This window comes from Mobula hypostoma, chromosome 12 (genome assembly GCF_963921235.1).
Source record: "Mobula hypostoma chromosome 12, sMobHyp1.1, whole genome shotgun sequence".
Classification (NCBI taxonomy): Eukaryota; Metazoa; Chordata; class Chondrichthyes; order Myliobatiformes; family Myliobatidae; genus Mobula; species Mobula hypostoma.
The window spans coordinates 94,489,251-94,512,859 of record NC_086108.1 but is presented as its reverse complement, the minus strand read 5'-3'; the positions used below and the strand labels follow the sequence as shown (position 1 = coordinate 94,512,859).

General features: G+C 40.9%; 1 protein-coding gene across 1 annotated transcript in view; it reads left to right on the top strand.

Annotated features, from left to right (window-relative positions):
* The window catches only part of dr1 (down-regulator of transcription 1), a 42,380-nt gene extending 19,479 nt beyond the window's left edge, over window positions 1-22,901 (top strand). The window contains exons 2-3 of the mRNA XM_063065045.1: window positions 4,057-4,220; window positions 21,706-22,901. Coding sequence (XP_062921115.1) covers window positions 4,057-4,220; window positions 21,706-21,855 — 314 coding nt within the window. The 3' untranslated portion in view covers window positions 21,856-22,901. The remainder of the gene's footprint in view (window positions 1-4,056; window positions 4,221-21,705) is intronic.
* The last annotated feature ends 708 nt before the right edge of the window (window positions 22,902-23,609 follow it).

Genomic DNA, 23,609 nt, shown 5'->3' with positions numbered 1-23,609 from the left:
GCAGTAGAGGAGGTCATGGACCAACATGTTCGAATGAGAAGTGGAATTGAAATGATTGGCCACTGGGAAATTCTGATTTTTGTGGACGGACTGAAGGCACTCCACAAAGCTATATCGGGTCTCATTAATAGAGAAGAGGCTGCATTGGGGCCCTGAGTGGAGGTGAATTGGTAGGTGGAGCACTGCTTCTGCTTCTAGGAATAAGTGCCCAGAAGGTGATTAGTGGAGGGGGATGAATATACAAGGGAATCACGGAGAGAACAATTCCAATTGCAGCCTCATCATTGTCTTGTACATAGTCATAGTTATACTTCATTTATTGATCCCAGGGGGAAATTGGTTTTCGTTACAGTTGCACCATAAATAATAAATAGTAATAGAACCATAAATAGTTAAATAGTAATATGTAAATTATGCCAGTAAATTATGAAATAAGTCCAGGACCAGCCTATTGGCTCAGGGTGTCTGACCCTCCAAGGGAGGAGTTGTAAAGTTTGATGGCCACAGGCAGGAATGACTTCCTATGACGCTCTGTGCTGCATCTTGGAGGAATGAGTCTCTGGCTGAATGTACTCCTGTGCCCACCCAGTACATTATGTAGTGGATGGGAGACATTGACCAAGATGGCATACAACTTAGTCAGCATCCTCTTTTCACACGCCACCATGAGAGAGTCCAGTTCCATCCCCACAACATCACTGGCCTTACGAATGAGTTTGTTGATTCTGTTGGTGTCTGCTACCCTCAGCCTGCTGCCCCAGCACACAACAGCAAACATGATAGCACTGGCCACCACAGACTCGTAGAACATCCTCGGCATCGTCCAGCAGATGTTAAAGGACCTCAGTCTCCTCAGGAAATAGAGACAGCTCTGATCCTTCTTGTAGACAGCCTCAGTGTTCTTTGATCAGTCCAGTTTATTGTCAATACGTATCCCCATGTATTTATAATCCTCCACCATGTCCACACTGACCCCCCTGGATGAAAATAGGGGTCACCGGTACCTTAGCTCTCCTCAGGTTTACCACCAGCTCCTTAGTCTTTTTCACATTAAGCTGCAGATAATTCTGCTCACACCATGTTGTACAACTACCTCAGTGCCCTGACTGATGGTGGCCATTGTGCCAAAAGCCTTGTAGGATGGTATAATTGTGCAAAAGGCTAGTGCATTCTTAGTGATCAAGACATGGGCTAAGGAACTTAGCTTATAGTGACTTTGAACCTCCCATTTTTTTTTAGATGAAATTCTGTTCATCCAGGAGCAATGGCAGGTGAGGAGTTTGTTGTGGAACCTGACATGTTTAGGACAGTTCTGTAAATATGTGCTAAAATGTTGTAAATGATTACTTTCTGATTATTTGGGTAATGCTCTCAATGTTCAACATGTTTTTAGTCAAGGATGGGGTCCTGTCTGTGAGCATTCCTCTGGTATTGGATTTGTTCTCTCTATCCCAAAGTGTACCATGCTACACTCAATAGCAATTTTGTTCTGAAATTCTGGTAGCAAGCTGCTGAAAATTGACAATACTAACACAGTTCAATCATTAACTCCTTTGGCTTGAATTGCTTCTCATCCAGGGTGTTTAAACCATTGCTAATTTACTTTGGGAATAAGATTTATTAAAAGTTGCAGGTGCTCTTTTTAAATAATAGCCTTTTGGACACTGTATCTACATTATAGGGTTTAATTGAGTAACTGGAAAACCAAAATCCCAGTTTCAAATTGGCACTTGAAAACCAGTTGGTGTATTTTTTTGCCTGATGCAATCATGTTTATCTTTTGACTTGGCTAGAATTGGCTGAGAGGTCATATATGTTAGGGTTGGTACAACATAGTAAGAGAACTTCTTGTATCCTAAAGCAAAACTGGAATATTCAAGAAGCAGGTAAGTGAATTACTTAAATAGAACTTTAAAAAAATACTTAAGCAGAAAGTAGTGCAAAGGACAAAGATGAACGCTTTTTTTTGTATGTGAATGTTGAAATGTAGAGGCTACTGCTGGCATATAACAAAATGCTTAATTTTAAATGTTTTAAAAAATGGCTCCCACCAAACAGCTGAAATTGGTGCTGCTATCTAGAACTACATCCAGCTGACATCTAAAGCTGCCATTTGGAGGGAAGTGTGCCATTTTGTTATCATGTGACTAAAGTACAAAGATGCATACTTCAATAATTTTCCATCTCTACACCTCCTTTTAACGTTTAAAAGAAAATTGGAAGTGTAAGTCAGTAATTATTGCCTTTAGAGAATGCTTATTTAAAAAAAAGTTCAGCCATGAAGTTGGGTCATTACTTCTGCTGACTACTCACTTTCCCAACTTGCTTACTCGTGTTCAGAATTCAATAGTTGATCCACTTGCATGTCCCAGACGGTATGACGAGGTACACCATGCTTAAGTATAGTTCAAGAATCGCAAAGTAATTTTGCAGCTCTATACACTAGTTAGAAGTTCAAAGTACATATGCTGTATACAACTTGAGATCCACCTCCTTACAGGCAGCCCCAAAATAAAGAAACACGGTAGAACCCTTTTTTAAAAAAAAGTCAAACAGCAAATTTTCAAAAAAAAAGAACATTGTGCAAACAATTAAAAAATAAGCAAATAACATTCAGAACTGAAGTTCATGAAAGTGAATTTGCAGCCACAAAGCCAGTCACTGCTGATCCTAGAGCCCATTAGCTGCAGGCCACAGCCTCGATTCAGCACAGAGATGAGTAAACCTCGCTTTGAGGAGTGAGCTGAACACTGGCCCATCCCTCTCCTCTGGCCCGGTACCCTGACCCTTTAAATCTGGCCCCACACTTAAACAGCTGATTTGTCCCTCGAACCCAGACCCTGTCACTTCAATACACTCTCAGCCACATGACCTGCCGCCTTGGATTGCCTCGTCTGCTGGACCACACTTGCAATATTGCGTTTAGTTCTAGTTGCCTCATTATAGGAAGAATATGGAAGCTTTAGAGAGGATGCACGGGAGATTTACCGGTGTCTCTTATGAGGATAGGCTAAAGCCCAATTTATACTTCTGCGTCAAATGTACGCTGTAGGTACTGCGTACCCTATGCTGTAGGGTGATGTGCACCTCCCCAGAAATGTAACTCGCGTGTTTCGGCGACACAGACTGCAACAACTGTGATTGGTCGGCTTGGTAGCATCGCATTTCCTCCTACGCATTTCCAGTTGCTCTTCTCCGCCATGTCTGTGCACTGATGCGAAATACATCGTTGGAGACGATGAATCAAGTCATCAAATTTGCCTGCCGACATCTGAAAATATTTGAAATGCATTTCCTTGTCCATGTCTCTCACGAAGAAACTCAACACAGTGGCATAGAAACCCCACCGCCAACTAGCGTTTTGACGGTGAATTGCTGAGCGACACAGACAGAACTACGCGTGCTCACTACGGCATAGCCAGTATGCACAAGTATAAATCAACCTTAAGTGAGCTAGCGCTTTCCTCTTTGAAGTGAAGGAGGATGAGAGGTGACTTGATAGAGGTGTACAAGATTATAAAAGGCATCAATAAAGTAAACAGCCAGTGACTTATGCCCAGGGCAGAAATAGCTAACTGGGGAGGGGTGGGGGGTGCATTATTTTGTTTGGAGGGAAATCAAAGATAGCTATTTTACAGAGTGGTAGGTGCATGGAACACACTGCCCCCCACCCCTCCAGTGGGGGGGGGGGTAGAGGCAGATATATTTAGGGGCATTTAAAAAAAGAACTCTTAGTTACATGGATGACAGTAAAATGAAAGATTATTAAGGAAGAGTAGGGTTAGATTGATCCTGGAGTAAGTTAAAGGGTCAGCACGGCATTGTGAGCTGAATGGCCTGTACTGTGCTGTACTATTCTGTTCCATATTCTTGACTAAATAACTGATACTTGGTTGAAAATAAGAATGTTCCAGTTGGTGGAAAAAGGTCACAAACAGATGCAGGCTGTCACATTGCTCTGCTTCAACTCTTTAGCGGTACACTTTTTATTTAATTGGTTGGAAATTTTAGATACAGTATGCGCAAACACTTATAATATAATTTCTTTTTTTTTAGCCCTGGAAAGTCTTGGGTTTTGCTCGTACATTAGTGAAGTAAAAGAAGTCTTGCAAGAGTGCAAAACAGTAGCACTGAAGAGGAGAAAAGCAAGCTCACGACTAGAGAACCTGGGCATACCAGAAGAAGAATTATTACGGCAACAACAGGAACTATTTGCAAAAGTAAGTAATATTTGTAGACGTTCAAGCTATTGTATGTTGTCATTTATAGGGTTATGTCTATATTAAAGGTTTAAAGGTTAATTTATTTTCGAAGTATGAAATTCAGAAATTCTCCAGTTCTCTGAGTAGCCATGAAACCAAAAAAAAAAGAAAAGCAGCATGGTCATCCACCCCCAAATCCCACTGCCCCACAAAAAAAATGGAACAGGCTCATCAACCCCCAAATCCCTTTCCGCACAAACAATGAACAAAACACATCAGGCACAATGACCTCCACCTCCAAATCCCCATCTCTGCTTTTTTTAAAAAAAACAAGAAGATTGGGTGAAGAAACACAGAATATAAAAACTATAAGACTGAAATAAAGTCTATAGTCCAAGTCGTGGAAAAAAAAACACCTGGGCCTGGGCAACACTCTGGCTGCAGTGGCAGGCTCACCCCTCTCCAGTGCATTGCTCACAGGCTCGCCCCCCTCTGGTACATTGCTCACACTCTGCACTCGCTTTGATGCTTCATCTCCCTCCTCGCTTTAGTTGATGAACAATGAAGGCTTTAATTTGGTGAAATGAAGCAAAATATTGGGTTGTGCCCCGTCTCGCAGCCTGCCTGCTATGAGGTTTGCTCTGCCTCCCAGAATCCTCTTGGAGACTGCAGAGTGCTGGAGCACCCAAACGATCTCCAGGCCTCTGCATTTGCCTCGAAGTTTCAATTGCCCTCATCGCTTTAATCGGTGAACAGTGGAAGCTATAACTGGTGAAATGGAATCAAGCCTTGGCTCGTGCGCCATCCTGCAGCCTTCTCGCTACAAGGTTCGCTCACGCTGCCTCTGCCTCCTGGAATCCTCTCAGAGGTTTTTACTTTTTATTTAAAATCTAAAAATTTAATTTTTTATTGGGGACTTTTGTAGTAAGGTGCAGATGGAATGTAGTGTAAGGAGGTGTTTGGTCATGCACTTTGGTAGAAGGAAAAAAAAGGCAAACTATTTTCTAAAGGGAAAGAAAATTCTGAAATCAGTGGTACGCAGGGAGTCCTCATGCAGGATTCCTTAAAGGTTAATTTGCAGGTGGCAAGGAAGGCAAATGAAATGTTAACAAGCATATAATGGGTCAGATCGTACTTAGAGTATCATGAGCTATTCTGGCTTCATGATCTAAGAAGAATGAATGTGTTGTCATTGGAGGGGATCCAAAGGAGGTTCACGAGAATGATTCCAGGAATTAAAGGATTAACTTATGAGGAGCATTTGATGGCACTGGGCCTGAGCTGGCTGGAGTTTAGAAGAATGAGGAAGGCCTAGATAGAGTGAATGTGGAGAGGATGTTTCCTATAGTGGAGGAGTCTTAAGACCAAAGGGCACAGCCTCAGAAAAGAAGGAAGAAGAGTGTCTCTTTTGCACAGGGATGAGGATGAATTTCTTTAGCCACAGGCAGCTCTGGAGGCAAAGTCATTGAGTATATTTAAAGTAGAGGTTGATAGGTTCTTGCTTAGTAAGGTCATCTAAAGTAATAGGGAGAAGGCAGAAAACGTGCTGAGAGGGATAATAAATAAGCCATTGAATGGTGGAGCAGACTCAATGGGGCGAGTGGCCTAATTATGCTCCTGTGGTTTATGGTCTTACTGGTGAAGTTGCAGTAACTTTATATTAAAATCCTCATTAACTGTGAGGATAGGGCCTTGAGCTTCTCGCAGGGATGTCATGAAGGCAATCTCCATATACACTCCAAACATAAGTATGCCCAATGATGTTCTAAAGACATTAATAAGCAGATTAAAATGTTTACAATGGAAAGCATTCTCATTGGTTGCATCACCATCTAGTACAGAGATGCCAATGCACAGAATGGTTAAGAGGGTTGTAGACTCAGCAAACTCCGTCACAGACACAGAGTTCCCACCATTGAGGACATTGTGAGAAGGGAATGCCTCAGTAAGACAGCATCTATCATGAAGTACCCTCACCATCTGAGACATGTCCTCTTCTCGTTACTGCCATCAAGGAGGAGGTACAGGGTTCTGAAGATCCACACTTAATGTTTTAGGAGCAGTTCATTTCTCCTCTGCCATCAGGTTTCTGAACGGTCCATGAACTCATGACGCCACCTCCCTATTGCTCTTTTTCACTACTTGGGTATATACTAATATTTAACTTGAAATAATTTAAGCCTGCACTGTACTGTTGCCACAAAGCTATACATTTCATGACATGTATTGGTGGTAATAATCCTGATTCTAATTAAATACCTAAAAGCAAATTTTAAAAAGTAACTTCCATTGACACTTAAGCATTAAGTCAGTTTTTGAATCATGAGGTGCAACTATGTAAAAATTGCTTTCGTTTACAACAGTGCACATTAAAGAGTCACTTGATACAAATGGCCTAGAAATTAATCACTGTATTTAAAGAAGAACTTGTTCCCCAATGTGTGCGTATATGGATTTTCTAGAGGAAAAATATTAGATAGAGTCTGAGGCCAACCTCAAGTAGATGGGTGGCAAATTATCAGAGAAGAAAATGAGTGTCTAGATAAAGTTCTATCATGAGTTATTCTGACATGCGGCTGTTTTTGTGATGTTTCTTTTGACATGATGTCTAATTGTCCTGAGCATCTACTTTTAGTTTTTGAGAGAAAAGATCCAAACAGCTTATTGCTTGGATCCTAATTAACACCGGCTGTAACCAGTTGGGTGCTTGCACGGTTAACCTACAAAATAGCTAGATCTGCAGGAAAAAGGAGCTTTCGTGGCTGTTCAGATCAATCGTTCAAAGTAAAATTACTCTGAAATCAGAGTACATACATGTCCCCAGATACAACCTTGAGATTTTTTTTCCTGCAGGCATACTCAGCAAATCTATAGAATAGTAACTGTAAACAGTAGCAGTGAAAGAGCACAAGCATAGAAGACAACAGACTGTGCAAATGCAAATATAAATAAATAGCAATAAATGACAAGAGAATGAAATAACACGATAAAGTCCTTAAAGTGAGATCATTGGTTGTGGGAACTTCTCAATAGATGAGTGTAGTTATCTTCTTGTTGAAGAGCCTGATGGTTGGGAGGTAGCAACTGCTCTTGCATGTGGTGGTGTGAGCACTTGTACCTTCTACCTGTTGGCAGCAGCAAGAAAAGAAGATGGCCTGGGTGGTGAGGATCTTTGATATTGGATGCTGCTTTCCTACGACAGCATTTCATGTAGATATGCTTGATGGTTGGGAGGACTTTGCTTGTGATGTACTGGACTGAATCCACTACCTTTTGTAGGATTTTCCACTCAAAGGAATTGGTGTTTCCATACCATACCAGGCCGTAATGCAGCCAGTAAATACACTTTCCAGTACACATCTATAGAAGTTTGTCATGGTTTTTGACATCATGCTGAATTTCTGCAGACTCCTGAGGAAGTAGAGGCGCTGTTGTGCTTTCTTTGCAATACATTTATATGATGGGTCCAGGACAGGTCCTATAATGTATAATTCATCAGAAGATTTATTTTGATAAAGTTGAGCTCTATATTAAATATAAAATTAAATGAATTAAGTTATTCAAGCAGTTTCTATTTCCATTTGAACAACAAATAGAGTACATTTATTAATGTTCTATGAAGAGAGTAGAAATACATGGCTATGTAAAGAATTTTAGAATTAAAAGTTAACTTGATTCTATCATTATGTAAATATTAGGATGAAACACTTAATAAAAAGACAAGTTGAGCTCTGCTTCACAGAGTACTGTCCAAACGATCCCATTTTCTCTCAACACTGAAAAGAATTACTAAAATTAAACCATGTACAAAGAGAAACTGTGAACTTTAGGCAGGAGATCAAAGAAGGTGACGTTCTACAATTTCGACAAGTGAAAACAAATTTGAGGTGTACAAAATAAACTGAAAGTGTCTGAATCCCTTCTATTTAATAAAAATCAAATACAGTTGGGAAGATGGAAATTGGATGCCTTAGTGGGAGCGCCTGAGAAACCATCAGACTGTGAAATTGGATTCTCATTCTCTCTCCTGTGTTCTCAGCAGTGTGTAAGAATATAGATCTTATTTTTTCCTCTGGTTTTCGTCTGTACCTTTGGCAGTATATAGGGATGGAACCTCCCTGTGGGTGAGGCCTAGTACCATACTTTTGTTTTGCTCAGACCGACTTCTATTCAATTTGTATGCTGTGTAAATTAATTTGTGTTCCTTATTTTGATATGTATAGCTAGCATCTGGCATGCAAATGGGTGGCTTGAATTTATTTTGTGGTATGACTGTGGAATCAGAACTGCTTTTCATCAGCCATCAAATTGCTAGGAAAATATCTTCAGTTATCTTCAGAACATAAAATGAAGGAATGCTACTGTGGTTACTTCAGTATACAATTGAAGTACTAGTGCAATCAGTAACATTGTAGTTTTAAATAGTAAAACAAATGGTACAGTGTGTAATAGCAAAGTGATTAAATCACTCAACTAGCAATCTAGAAGTCAGGATCGATCGAAGAACAAGTCCAGCAAAATAACTCTACCATTAGACCAGAAGTCATGGGTGCAGAATTAGGCCATTCAGCCCATGAGTCTGCTCTGCTATTCCATCATGACTGATTCCGGATCCCACTCAACCCCATATACTTGCCTTCTCGCTATATCCTTTGACGCCCTGACTGATCAGGAAATTATCAACTTCTGCCTTAAGTATACGCACAGTCTGTGGAAGAGCATTCCACAGATTTACTACTCTCTCGCTTTAAAAAAAAATCCTCCTTACCTCTGTTCTAAAGCGTTGCCCTCAATTTTGAGGCTGTGCCCTCTAGTTCTGGTTACCCCCACCATAGGAAACGTCCACTCCACATCCACCCTATCTAGTCCTTTCAACATTCGGCAAGTTTCAATGATATTCCCATGCATTCTTCTAAATTCCGGTGAGTACGGGCCCAAAGCTGCCAAATGCTTCTCATACGTTAACCCCTTCATTCCCAGAATCGTCCTTGTGAACCTCCTCTGGACTCTCTCCAATTGCAACACATCCTTTCTGAGATATGGGGCCCAAAACAGTTGACGATACTCCAACTGTGCCCTGACTAGTGTCTTATAAGGGCTCAGCATTACCTCTTGCTTTTGTATTCGATTCCTCTTGAAATAAATGTCAACGTTGCATTTACCTTCTTTACCACAGATTCAACATGTAAGTTAACCTTCTGGGAGTCTTGCACGAGGACTCCTAAGTCCCTCTGCACCTCTGATGTTTAAACCTTCTCTCCATTCAGATAATCCACACTTTTGTTCTTTTTACCAAAATGCATTGTCATACATTTCTCAATACTATTCCATCTGCCAATTTTTGCACATTCTTCCAATTTGTTTAACTCCTGTTGCAATCGCATTGCTTCCTCAACACTACCTACCCCTCCACCTACCTTTATATCATCCACAAAATTTGCCACAGAGCCATCAATTCCATTGTCTAAATCATTGACAAACAATGTGAAAAGCAGCGGTCCCAATACTAACCCCTGTGGAACACCGCTAGTCATCAGCAGCCAACTAGAAAAGACCCCTTTTATTCCCACTCTCTGCCTCCTACCTGTCAGCCATTCTGCTGTCCATGCCAGTACCTTTCCTGTAACGTCATAGGATTTTATTTTGTTAAGCAGCCTCGTGTGTGGCATCTTATCAAACGCCTTCTGAAAATCCAAGTAAATAACATCTACTTCCGCTCCTTTGTCCACCTTGCTTGTTAATTCCTTGAAGAATTCCAACAGATTTGTCAGGCAAGATTTCCCCTGACAGAAACCATGCTGGCTTTGACTTATTTTATCATTAATCTCCAAGTACCTTGAAACCTCATCCTTAATAATTGAGTCCAACAGTTTCCATTGAGGTTAGGTTAACTGACCTTTAATTTCCTTTCTTTTGCCTTCCTCCCCTCTTAAAGATTGGAGTGATATTTGCAATCTTCCAGTGGTCCGTGACCATACCAGAATCAAGTGATTCTTGAAAGATTATGACCAATGCATCCGTTACCTCTTCAGCAACTCTGGGATGTAGTCTGTCTGGCCCAGATCACTTATCCACTTAAAACCTTTCAGTTTGCCTTGCACTTTTTCCTTTGTAATAGCAAAAGCACTCGCTTCTGCTCCCCGACACTCGCGGACCATTGGCTAATGTCTTCCACAGTGAAGACAGATGCAAAGTACCCATTAAGTTCATCTGCCATTTCTTTGTTCCCCATTAGTATATCACCAGCATCATTTTCCAGTGGTCCAATATCAACTCTCACTTCCCTTTACTCTTTAACTTCCTTAATTAGCCACGGTTGCCTACCTTGCCATTTGAGAACTTCTTGCTCTGTGGGACATGTCTATTTTGTGCCTTGTGAACTATTCCCATAAACTTCAGCCATCTCTGCTCTGCCGTCATCCTCACATCCTCACCAGTATCCTCCTCCAGTCCACCTGTAATTCCCTTTATTCCATTGTGATACAGATACATATGAGTTATGCTTCTCCCTCTCAAATTGCAGTGTGAATTCAATCATATTATGGTCACTGCCTCCTAAGGGTTCCTTTGTTAAACTCTCTAATAAGATCTGGTTATCACACAACATCCAATCTTGGATAGCCTTTCGCTGAGTAAGCTCGAGCAGAAGCTGCTCGAAAAAGCCATCTTGTGGACATTCAACAAATTCCCTCTCGTGATCTGTCACCAACCTGATTTTCCCAATCCTCTTGCATATTGAAGTCCTCCATTACAACTGTGACATTACCCTTATCACAAACCTTTTCCAGCTCCCGTTGCAATCTCAACCTGCATCTTAGCTACTATTTGGAGACCTATATCTGATCCTCTTTTTTTTTACCCTTTCAATTTTTTAACTCCACCCTCAAAGGTTCAACATTCTCTGTCCCTTTGTCACCTCTTTCAAAGATGTAATTCCATCTCTTACCAACGGAGCTACACCACCGCCTATGCCTTCCTGCCTATCCTAGCGATACAACCATTTTGCTGCCACAACCTTTGAGATTATTGATAACGTGCCTCCAAACAATTTGCTAGGAATGCTTTTACAGATTTTCAGTTTTGCTTTATCTCTCTTCCTTCCGACCAGAGGTCTGAATCACTTATCTAGAGCCACAGAGATGGGGGATTTAAGTGCAAATAATTAGCATAAATTGCCAATTAAAACCCCGGTTTCAGTAATGATAGTCACAAAACTGCGAGATTGTTATAAAACCCCAGCTGATTCTTGTTCTTCAGTGAAAGAAATTTCACATCCTTGTACTTCTCATACAGGCAGTTTTTAAGTTTTAATTTTACTGCTCCGTTTTTCTACAACTTTAATTCCATTTTTTAAATCAGTAAAATGCAATTTTGTAAATTCAGATTACATGCTATGTTGTTTTATTCCAGTTGAGGTCATTAGACAAATCAAATTTTTGATTCTGAGCTACTCTCATTACATGTTTTTAATAGCTTTATTGACTCCCAGCTCTAATCCACCAAATTCAGAATCTTTTTTACCTTGCTTCTTCACCACCCCTCACCCCCCCCCAAACATGCAGCTTCGTCTGGTTATTAAAACTCGATTATGCCATCCATGCTTTTGATTCTATCCATTAGTAGATCAGTCTGCTCCTTCTAGCACATACACTCCAATTATGGTTGTAGAATCATTATGCTTCCCCAACCTCTGAGTTTAGCTACCTCTCAAGACTTTCATCTACCTTCAGCCACCTTCCCTTTTTCCCTGAAAGGTTTTGGTGCACTTTTGTACCCAGTCACTTGGTTAGAAAGTTGCATTGAAGGTTTGCTTTCAAGTTACTTTGATGGTCAGGGCAAGAACACCTGAAGACCATAATGTATAGGAACAGAATTAGCCCATTCAGCCCAGGGAGTCTGCTCAGCTGTTCACTCATGGTGCAGTTTCTCAACCCCAACCCCATTCTCCTGCCTTCTCCCCTATAAACCTCCTTTTTAAATATACCCTTCTGTTTAAATATAGCCATCTGTGGCAATGAATCCCACAGATTCACCACTCTCTGGCTAAAGAAATGCCTCCTCATCTCTATTCTAAAGGGACGTCTTTCTATACTGAGGCTGTGCCCATTGGTCACAGCCACTCAGCCACTATAGGAAACATCCTCTCCACGTCCATTCTATTTAGGCCTTTCAATATTCGACAGGTTTCAAAGAGATTTCTCCCCCACCCTTCTAAACTCCAGAACTACAGGCTAGGAGCCACCAAACTTGCCTCATACATTAACTCTTTCATTCCCATGAGCCTCCTCTGGACCCCTTTAAATAAGGTGCCCAAAACTGCTCACAATACTCCAAATGCAATCTGACCAATGTCTTATAAAACATTACATTCTTGCTTTTATATTCTAGTCCTTGTGAAATCCTTAACTACTGACTCAACCTGCAAGTTAATGTTTAGGGAATCCTGCTCTAGGACTCCCAAGTCCCTTTGCACTTCTGATTTCTGAATTTCCTCCCCGGTTAGAAAATTATCTACACCTTTATTTCTTCTACCAAAACACATGACCATACACTTACCTACACTATATTTCATCTGCCACTTTGCCCATTCTCTTAATCTGTCCAAGTACTTCTACAGATGAACTTGAATACAGTTGAAATAAATTGTACTTTAATTGTGGAACGTCCATTTGAGTTTTAACTCACAGAAGATTTCCGTCCTTGCTCTTTTTTTCTCTCTTCCCCCTCCCCACCCCCACCCACCCAAACTCCTCTAACTTGATTTTTGTTTGGTATGTATTTGCGTTACTTGAATTTTATGAGCAGTAGCTTGATGACAGTCGGGAATCCCCTGCTGACCGGAATCAACCCTACCGATCGAAGCATCTTCAGAATTGTCTTGAAGATCCTCTTGACGCTGTTGTTGTGTGATACATTTTGAGAGTTTGGCAATGGTTTTCTTAGCAAATAGATTCTAGGAAACCTAGTATCTAACAACGGTGGTTTGCTATTGCCTACCGTTGGACGAACTGAAGAAATCGCCATTTCTCTTCCCAAATGTTCATCCGCCTGTACTATAGCCATTGTCAATTGAGGTCGTAGCTCATCCGCCTTCTCCGTCATATGTTCAGTTACTGAACCTGCGGGATCTGCCGTTGGCCTTCGCTCGTATCCTGAGCAGGAACCCTTGCAGGTGCGGGTCAGAGCGGTCCTGGGAGCAATGAATGACAAAGGGGTAACTTCACTTTCCCCAAAGCTCTGAAAGTCCCCAATCAGAGCCTCATCACCGATTACAGTTTAGAATCATACCCAGGACTATATCAAACAAGAAGATTGGACAATGTGATAAATGAAATGGAAAGACTGAAAATTAACATCATAGCGAGGTTCGTTGGATAGGTGCTAGAACATGTCAGAATAGAAATAAAACACTAATTTATTCTTGTGAAATATCCCATACTAATGGAGTAGGAATTCTTAAGGATGAAAACAAGTGTTTTAGGACATTGGGCAATATCAGAAAGAGTGCTCCTTGTTAGATTCAGAGGACAACCATTTGATTTAGCAATTATACAGGTATATGCACCAACAACAGATGGAACAAATGAGGATATAGATAAATTCTATGAAGAGCTTAAACAAGCAAAGAATGGATGCAAATCTCAAGATATTGTTATTGTCATGGGAGATCTAAATTCTAAAGTAGGACAAGGTGCTGATGGAAATACCATAGGAAAATTTGGACTAGGGGAAAGAAATGAGAGAGGTGAGAAATGGGTAGAATGGTGCAAGATGAATAATCAGGTCATTATGAATACCTACTTTAAAAACCATCCAAGATGCTTGTGGACCTGGAAAAGTCCAGGTGATAACACTAGAAATCAAATTGACTTTATTACTACAAACCAAAGATTTAGAAACTCAGTGACTCAATGCAAAACATATCCAGGTGCAGATTGTAATAGTGACCATAACCCAGTAGTGTGTCATGTAAAAGTAAAACTTAAAAAAACTAAAGCAGCAAAAACCTGAACAATCCCTTGACTACTTGCAATTAATTAAAGAAGAAAACTTAAGACAAAAATTTACAATTGAAGTAAGGAATAGATTTCAAAGTCTAGAAATAGAATCTGTTGAAGATGATAGCAATCATATAGAAATGAAGTTTAACTCTCTGAAGGATGCCTTGGTAGAATCAGCAAAGTCAGTGATTCTTAAAAAAGAAAAAAGCACAAAGAATAAATGGATGACAGATGAAATCAAAAATCTAATGGAAGAAAGGAGACGGAAGAAAGCAAATCCTATAGAATACAAGTCCTTAGATTAAAAAGTTAAAAGCTGATGTCAAAAAGCCAAGAAGAAAGATTAAACCAGGAATGTGAGCAACTAGAAAGAATTACTGATCCAAAAAGGTTACATCAACAAATCAAGAATATCACTGGTAAAAAGCTCCTCTGTTCTTCAGGTGGCTGTTTGAAAGTTAAGGACAGTAGACACTAGGTGCAGGAGTAGGCCATTTGGCCCTTCGAGCCAGCACTGCCATTCACTGTGATCATGGCTGATCATCCACAATCAGTACCCTATTCTTGCCTTCTCCCCATATCCCTTGACTCCACTATCTTTAAGAGCTCTATCTAACTCTTCCTTGAAAGAATCCAGAGAATTGGCCTCCACTGCCTTCTGAGGCAGAGCATTCCACAGATCCACAACCCTGTGTGAAAAAGTTTTTCCTCAACTCCGTTCTAAATGGCCTACCCCTTATACTTAAACTGTGGCCTCTGGTTCTGGACTCCCCCAACATCGGGAACATGTTTCCAGCCTCTAGCGTGTCCAATCTCTTAATAATCTTATATGTTTCAATGAGATCCCCCTCATCTTTCTCGATTCCAGTGTATACAATCCCAATCGCTCCAATCTTTCAATTTATGACATTCCCGCCATCCCTGGAATTAACCCAGTGAACCTACACTGTACTCCCTCCATAGCAAGAATGTCCTTCCTCAAATTTGGAGACCAAAACTGCACATAATACTCCAGGTGGGGTCTCACCAGGCCTTGTACAACTGCAGAAGGACCTCTTTGCTCCTATACTCAACTCCCCTTGTTATGAAGGCCAACATGCCATTAGCTTTCTTCACTGTCTGCTGTACCTGTATGCTTACTTTCAGTGACTGATGAACAAGGACACCCAGATCTCATTGTACTTCCCCTTTTCCTAACTTGACACCATTCAGATGGTAATCTGCCTTCCTGTTCTTGCCACCAAAGTAGATAACCTCAAATTTATCCACATTAAACTGCATCTGCCCACTCACCCAGCCTGTCCAAGTCACCCTGCATTCTCATAACATCCTCCTCACATTTCACGCTGTCACCCAGCTTTGTGTCATCTGCAAATTTGCTAATGTTACTTTTAATCCCTTCATCTAAATCATTAATGTATATTGTAAATAGCTGCGGTCCCAGCACCGAGCTTTGCGGTATCCCACTAGTCGCTGTCTGCCATTCTGAAAAGGACCCTACTCTTTGTTTCCTGTCTGCCAACCAATTTTCTATCCATGTCAGTACATTACCCCCAATACCATATGCTCTAATTTTGTCCACTAACCTCTTGTGTGGGACCTTATCAAAGGCTTTCTGAAAGTCCAGGTACACTACATCCACTGGCTTTCCCATGTCCATTTTCATAGTTACATCCTCAAAAAATTCCAGAAGACTAGTCAAACATGATTTCCCCTTCGCAAATCCATGCTGACTCGGACCTATCCTGCTACTGCTATCCAAATATGCTGCTATTACATCTTTTATAATTGACTCCAGCATCTTCCCCACCACTGATGTCAGACTAACTGGTCTATAATTGCCTGTTTTCTCTCTCCCTCCTTTCTTAAAAAGTGGGATAACATTAGCTACTCTCCAATCCACAGGAACTGATCCTGAATCTATAGAACATTGGAAAATGATTACCAATGCATCCACAATTTCTAGAGCCACCTCCTTAAGTACCCTGGGATGCAGACCATCAGGCCCCGGGGATTTATCAGCCTTCAGTCCCATCAGTTTACCCAACACCATTTTCTGCCTAATGTGAATTTCCTTCAGTTCCTCTGTTACCCTAGGTCCTCTAGCCTCTATTACATCTGGCAGATAGTTTGTATCTTCCCTAGTGAAGACAGATCCAAAGTACCTGTTCAGCTCGTCTGCCATTTCCTTGTTCCCCATAATAATTTCACCCGTTTCTGTCTTCAAGGGCCCAACTTTGGTCTTAACTAATTTTTTCCTCTTTACGTACCTAAAGAAGCTTTTACTATCCTCCTTTATATTCTTGGCTAGCTTACCTTCGTACCTCATCTTTTCTCCCCGTATTGCCTTTTTAGTTATCTTCTGTTGCTACTTAAGTCTCCCAATCCTCTGGCTTCCCGCTCATCTTTGCTATGTTATACTTCCTCTTTTATTTTTATACTGTCCTTGACTTCCCTTGTCATCCACAGTCGCCCCTTACTCCCCTTAGAATCTTTCTTCCTCTTTGGAATGAACTGATCCTGCACCTTCTGTATTATTCCCAGAAATACCTGCCTTGTTGTTCCACTGTCATCCCTGCTAGGGTATCTTTCCAGTCAACTTTGGCCAGCTCCTCCCTCATGGGTGTATAGTCCCCTTTGTTCAGCTGTAATACTGACACTTCTGATTTCCCCTTCTCCCTCTCAAATTGTAGATTAGAACTTGTCATATTATGGTCACTACCTCCTAATGGCTCCTTTACCTCAAGTTCCCTTATCAAATCTGGCTCATTACACAACACTAAATCCAGAATTGCCTTCTCCCTGGTAGGCTCTAATACAAGCTGCTCTAAGAATCCATCTCTGAGGCATTCCACAATCTTCCTTTCTTGGGGTCCAGTACCAACCTGATTTTCCCAGTCTACCTGCATGTTGAAATCCCCCGTAACAACCGTAGTATTACCTTTGTGACATGCCAATTTTAACTCTTGATTTAACTTGCACCCTATATCCAGGCTACTGTTTGGGGGCCTGTAGATAACTCCTATTGGTGTCTTCTTGCCCTTACAGTTTCTCAGTTCTATCCATACTGACTCTACATCTTCTGATTCTATGTCCCCCCTCGCAAGTGACTGAATTTCATTCCTCACCAACAGAGCCACCCCACCCCCTCTGCCAACCTGCCTGTCCTTTCGATAGGATGTATACCCCTGAATATTCATTTCCCAGCCCTGGTCCTCTTACAGCCATGTCTCTGTTATTCCCACAACATCATATTTGCCAATTTCCAACTGAGCCTCAAGCTCATCCACTTTATTTCTTATACTCCGTGCATTCATATATAATACTTTTAATCCATTTAAAGTAATACTTTTACTCCCCTCACCTTTCACATCGATTCCTATTGCACTTGGCCTTGCTCTCCAATCCCTTCCTGAGCTTTCTGCCCCATTAATTCTGTTGTCTGTCTTAACTTTTTTTATTCTCTCTTTCCCTTTAACTCCATCCTTCTATTTCCAGTTTGTCCCCCTGGCCCCCACTACTTAGTTTAAACACACCCGTGTTGCAGAGGCAAACCTGCCCGCCAGAATGCTGGTGCCCCATCTGTTAAGATGCAACCCGTCCCTTCTATACAATTCATCCTTACCCCAAAACAGATCCCAGTGGTCCAAGAATCTAAATCCCTGCCTCCCGCACCAGCTCCTCAGCCGCACATTCAGATCCCCTAGCTCCCTGTTCTTGCCCTCACCAGCACAAGGAACTGGAAGCAAACCGGAGATAACCACCCTGGAAGTCCTGCTTTTCAGCCTTCTTCCAAGTTCTCTGAAGTCACGCTGCAGAATTTCTTTCCTCTTCCTCCCGACGTCATTTGTGCCGATATGCACCACCACTTCTGGCTGTTCACCTTCACCGTTGAGGATGCCCTGCAATCAGTCTGTGACGTCCTTGATGCTGGCACCAGGGAGGCAACACACCATCCTTAAATCCCACCTGTTGCCGCAGAAACCCCTTTCTGTACCTCTCACTATGGCGTTCCCTACTACCACGCCTCGGTCTGACTTTTGTCTCCTCGGCTTTGTTTCAGCGCCAATTTTTGACTCGCAGACCTGTCCGCCTCTCAGACTGGCACTGTCTTCTGTCCCGACAGCTTCCAAGAGGGTGAACCTGTTTCCAAGAGGTATATCCCCCGGGGTCTCCTGTACTCCAAGCATCCACCCCTTCCTCATCGTCGCCCCCCCCCCCTTCTCTCTTCAGGTATCTTCGGTGTAACGATCCCTCGCTGTAGGTCCTGGTCCAGAAAGCTCTCGGTTTCCCGGATGAACCTGAGGTTATCCAGTTGCCTCTCCAGTGCCTCAACACGGTGCTTCAGGAGCTGAACCTGGACACATTTTCCACTTCCCAGAGGCACCATCAAAGTCCCTGACCTCCCACATCATGCAAGCATCACACTGAATCAGTTGACCTGTCATTTCTTCACCACTTCTCACCCTCTCAAACTGTGGTGTAGACTCCTCCCTCAGCCTCCTCGCCAAAGACACTCACTTTTCTCACAAGGCACTTCCCTCGACAAGGCCACTCCCCTAGAGCAAACCTTGATTATATTGGCTGATGCTTTGACTAATTCGTTTCAATTGTCGCACCTCGGCCGACCTCGAATGTTTGTTCATGGAAGAAGATAAGATTATGAACAGGTGGACTGAGTATATTCAGGAATTGTTTGAAGACGATCGAGGCAAAAAACCAGAAATTAAGAAAAACATTTGAAGGTCCAAGTATTTTTAAATCTGAAGTTCGTAATGCAATAAATAAGATGAAGAAAGGAAAGGCAGTAGGTCCTGATGAATTAGTAATTAGAACAAATTATCGCCTTTGAAGATTATGGAATTGAAAAACTTACTGATTTAATCAATGACATTTATGAGACTGGAATAATACCAGAAGAGATGAAAAAATCAGTATTTATCACTCTTCCTAAGAAAACTGGAGCAATAGAACGTGAATTACATAGGACCATAAATTTAATGAGTCATATCACTAAGATACTTCTAAGAATTGTGATGACAAGAGCTAAAAGTAAGATACAAGCTGAAATAGGTAAAGAACAATGTGGTTTTGTGAAAGACAAAGGTACAAGAAACGTGATTTTGATGTTAAGGATACTATCAGAACGAGCTATTCAAGTGCAAAAAGATTTGTTTGTTTGTCTTATCGACTACACAAAAGCATTTGATAAAGTGAAGCACAATAGGTTATTTGAAATATTACAGGAAACTCTAGATCTAGATTCGAAAGACCTCCGCTTAATCAGAGAAATCTGTGCTGGGAACAAACTGCTGCTGTAAGAATAGGTGAAGTCAGTTTACGAAAATCAAGAGAGGCGTTAAACAAGGGTGTGTTTTCTCCCCTGATTTATTTAATGTGTACAGTGAAACAATATTACAAAAAATAAGAGACATCTTGGGAATCAAAGTTGGTGGTGAAAACATCAAATAATTTCAGATATGCAGATGACACTGTGTTAATTGTAAGTACGGAGGAAGAACTACAAAACTTAATTGATATAGTTGTTGAAGGAAGTGCAAAAATCTATCAATCGCAAAAAGACAGAATGTATGGTGATATCCACAAAGGAGGAGAATCCTATCTGCAGGCTGAAAATAAACGGGGAAGACATAAAACAAGTACACAACTTTTGCTACTTAGGAAGCTGAGTGACATCAGATGGCAGGTGCAACATGGACATCAAAAGAAGAATAGGGATGGCAAAAGACACCTTTACGAGAATGAAGAGTATACTGACCAACACTAAACTAGGTATGACAACCCGCCTCAGAGTACTGAAATGTTACGTTTATCCAGTTATGTTATATGGCTCAGAATGTTGGACAATATCTAGTAACATGAGGAAACGAATCGAAGCAGCAGAGATATTTTTGAGGAAAATGCAAAACATATGGACGAAACGAATATCTAACGAGGATGTCATGAACAGAGCAAGCACAAAAAGAGAAATGTATGAGATCATGAAAAGGCAACGTAACTTCATTGGACATGTGATTAGGAAAGAGGAGTTGGAATGCACGGTAATTATAGGAAAGATTGAAGGGAAGAAAGCAAAAGGAAGGCAGAGACAAATGATGATGGAGACAGCAGCCAGAGAACTGGAAATGAATACCAATGAATTGATCCTCTTGACCCGAAACAGGAGTGTGTGGGCCATGGCAGTCAAAGCTCAATCTGGGCATGGCACCTGATGATGATGTATTTGTACTTATTTAGATGTAAACTGTGTTGGAAGGTACAGGAGCCTTGGGGCTCACAGCACCGGGTTCAGGAACAGTTATTACCCTTAAGCTATCAGGCTCTTGAAACAAAGGTAATTACTTCACTCAACTTCATTTGCCCCATCTTTGAAAAGTTCCCATAACCTATGGACTCACTTTTCAAGGACTATTCATTTCATGTTCTCCATATTTATTTTTTTTAATTTTTGTATTTGCAGTTTGTTGTCTTTTACCACTGGTTAGATGCCCAGTTGGTGCAGTCTTTCATAGATTCTATTATGGTTATTTGATTTGAGTATACCCGCAGGAAAATTGATCTCAGTGTATATGGTGATATGTACTTTGGTAATAAATCTACTTTGAACTTTCAACAGTCCAAGAGCTGGGAAATGAGATTATTTCATTCTTGATCACATGGACCAAATAGCCTCCTGCACCTATGTTTCTCTGATCCTTTGATCTTGTAATAAATGGGGCAGGCTTCTGAAACTGTAACGCTTCGGTATTTTAGGGCGCACGGTAGCTGAGTGGTTAATGTAACAGTATTACAGCGGCAGTGACCTGGGTTCAATTCTCTTGCTGTCTCTAGGTAGTTTGTGCATTCACCCTGAGACCACGTATGATTCTTCCAGTTTCCTACATTCCAAAGATGCTCCAGTTAATGGGTTAATTGGCCACATGGGTATGATTAGGCAGCGCAGGCTTGTTGGGCCAGAAGGACCCGTTACAGTATTGTATCTCTAAATCAGGGGTTCCCAACCTTTTTTGTGCCTTGGACTCCTACCATTAACTAGGGGGTCCGTGGACCCCAGGTTGGAAACTCCTGCTCTAAATAAAAATAATAGCAATATTTTATTCTGCAAACATTATGTTTGTTTCTTTTAACTATTATGGATTTTAGCATGTCGTTTCTACCTGAAGATAAACCTAATTCTATGGAAAATAGAAAAGCAAGTGATACCAGGTGTTAATAAATATTACTGCCATGGTATTCTTAAGCATAATTGTAGTTTCCCAAACTCTTTGAGTGTAGGTGTTTTCCTGTTTTGGCCTCGAGTGCTGTCTCATTTGGTTTCAATCTGCCTTTGTGGACTCTTCCATTATGTATTGAAATCTGATCAGCTAGATCATTGCAGGATTATGATGTTGTCCTTCTGTCAGTATGACCTTCAGTCATTTGGCAGATCACCAGGTTACTATGGAAAGTATTTACAGATGTCCTTTTTTTTAAAATTCCAGGCCAGACAGCAGCAGGCAGAATTAGCCCAGCAGGAGTGGTTACAGATGCAGCAAGCTGCTCAGCAAGCACAATTAGCAGCATCAGCCACGTCCAATCCACTCAACAAAGCAGGATCATCGCAAGACGAAGATGAAGAGGATGATGTTTAAACTTAACCAGCAAATTTACTTTTACACAGATGTCCTTTTACCGCACATTAACAATGACCTGGCCTGTCTGCAACTTTCAGCTTCATTCACAACTTTGCAGACTGGTGTCAGAGGGTCATTGGTCAAGTTACAACTGTCATGAGTTTTCATGTGTAACAACCAATCACTTACATCATGTGTGGAAGTGCACAGGATTGGAAGTTTTCAGAATATTATATTTACACAACGGGCAATCAGAATTGGGAGCATCAAATCAATGCAGTACTTTAAACGCTCCACAGCCTGTTTCTTGCATCTTTCTGAAAATCAGTATTGTTAATGCTCGTGAATTGACAATTAATGCTTCAGTTTGTGTAACCAGTTGCTCTCCTACTGTTTAATACTGAAAGCAAATTTATTGTGGCTTATTTAAGTTTGCAATTGAAATGTTTTTTAATGTGCGACTTGTAACTGGGGTGAAACTGTCTTTAAAAAAAAGTTTACCTACCCTTGGTTCATTTTTTTTTTAAATGAGTCTGACGGAGTTGACAGAATTTTAAAGAGTAACATTATTAACTTTGATAAAACCATCAGATCAATAGTAGGCTATTTAGTCTTAATTTTACGTGGCATATGTCCTTGCTTCATGGTTAGTTTTAACTCCTAGTTGTAATGTAAGCTCTCTTTTCCAGAAGGGTTGAAAACAAAACACGTTTTTGCAGCAGTTACATTACCAGAGTAAATTTGGTATTGGAAAGAATGGCAAGTGAAGAATGCATGTTAACTGCTGTTGAAATGTTTGAATTGTTTTTGTACGTAATGCTTCATGTTCTTTAACAAATATACACAACTGTTAATAATTTTGGGATTGGTAGTTTTCACCTTGCTACATCTGTGGAAGGTTTCCATTGTGGAGTGTATGTTTTTTTAAAATCTGCATTGCAAAGTTGATTGTGCTGGTTAATACATAACTTCCATGGTGCTTATTGTTCTTACATTTTTCATGTGCTGTTTCTCTTAGCAATAAAAAGACAGGTTTTTATTAAAAAATGTAAAACATTTTGTATTTTTTTTGTCTTTTGCTACCGTATTACAGCCATTGAGGATTGCAGAGAGCATTCCAAAAATTGGCCAATCTCCTTTTGAAAATTCTGATTGATTTGTGGAAATCGTCCAACACTGTGCAAATTCCTAGCAAATGACCAGCTTAACTCTGATGCATTCTGCAACTATTTCAGACCTTCTCTGGAAGTTAATTGATTGATGAAAGCAACTTGGGTCCTGTCTGATGCCAGCTATGGTGTTAGTAAGTTAATTTGTAGAACTGTACCTTCAAAAAGTCAGCCAACTCTGTTCATGCCAGTCACAAAGATATTAGAACTAATCCTACAGCAGCTCATTAGCCTTTGTTCTATAACTTGTAACACTGTAGGTGTTCATTTAAATACTTGGTAAGAAATAACTTGAAATGACAAATCCTCTGGACCTGATAATTGCGTCCCAGGGACTTAACTGAAGTGACAAAAAGCAGTGGCTTCATAATAATCATCTAAAATTTCCCAAGTTCTGAAAATATCCGAGAAGAATGAGGGGTGATCTCATTGAAAGCTGACAAATATTGAAAGGTTTGCATGGAGTGGAAGTGGAGAAGATGTTTCATTACTAGAGTCTAGGACCAGAGGGCACAGCCTCGGGGTTGAATGATATCCCTTTAGAAAGAGACAGACAGCTGGGGGGCCAAGTCATCAGGTATATTTAAAGCAGAGGTTAATAAA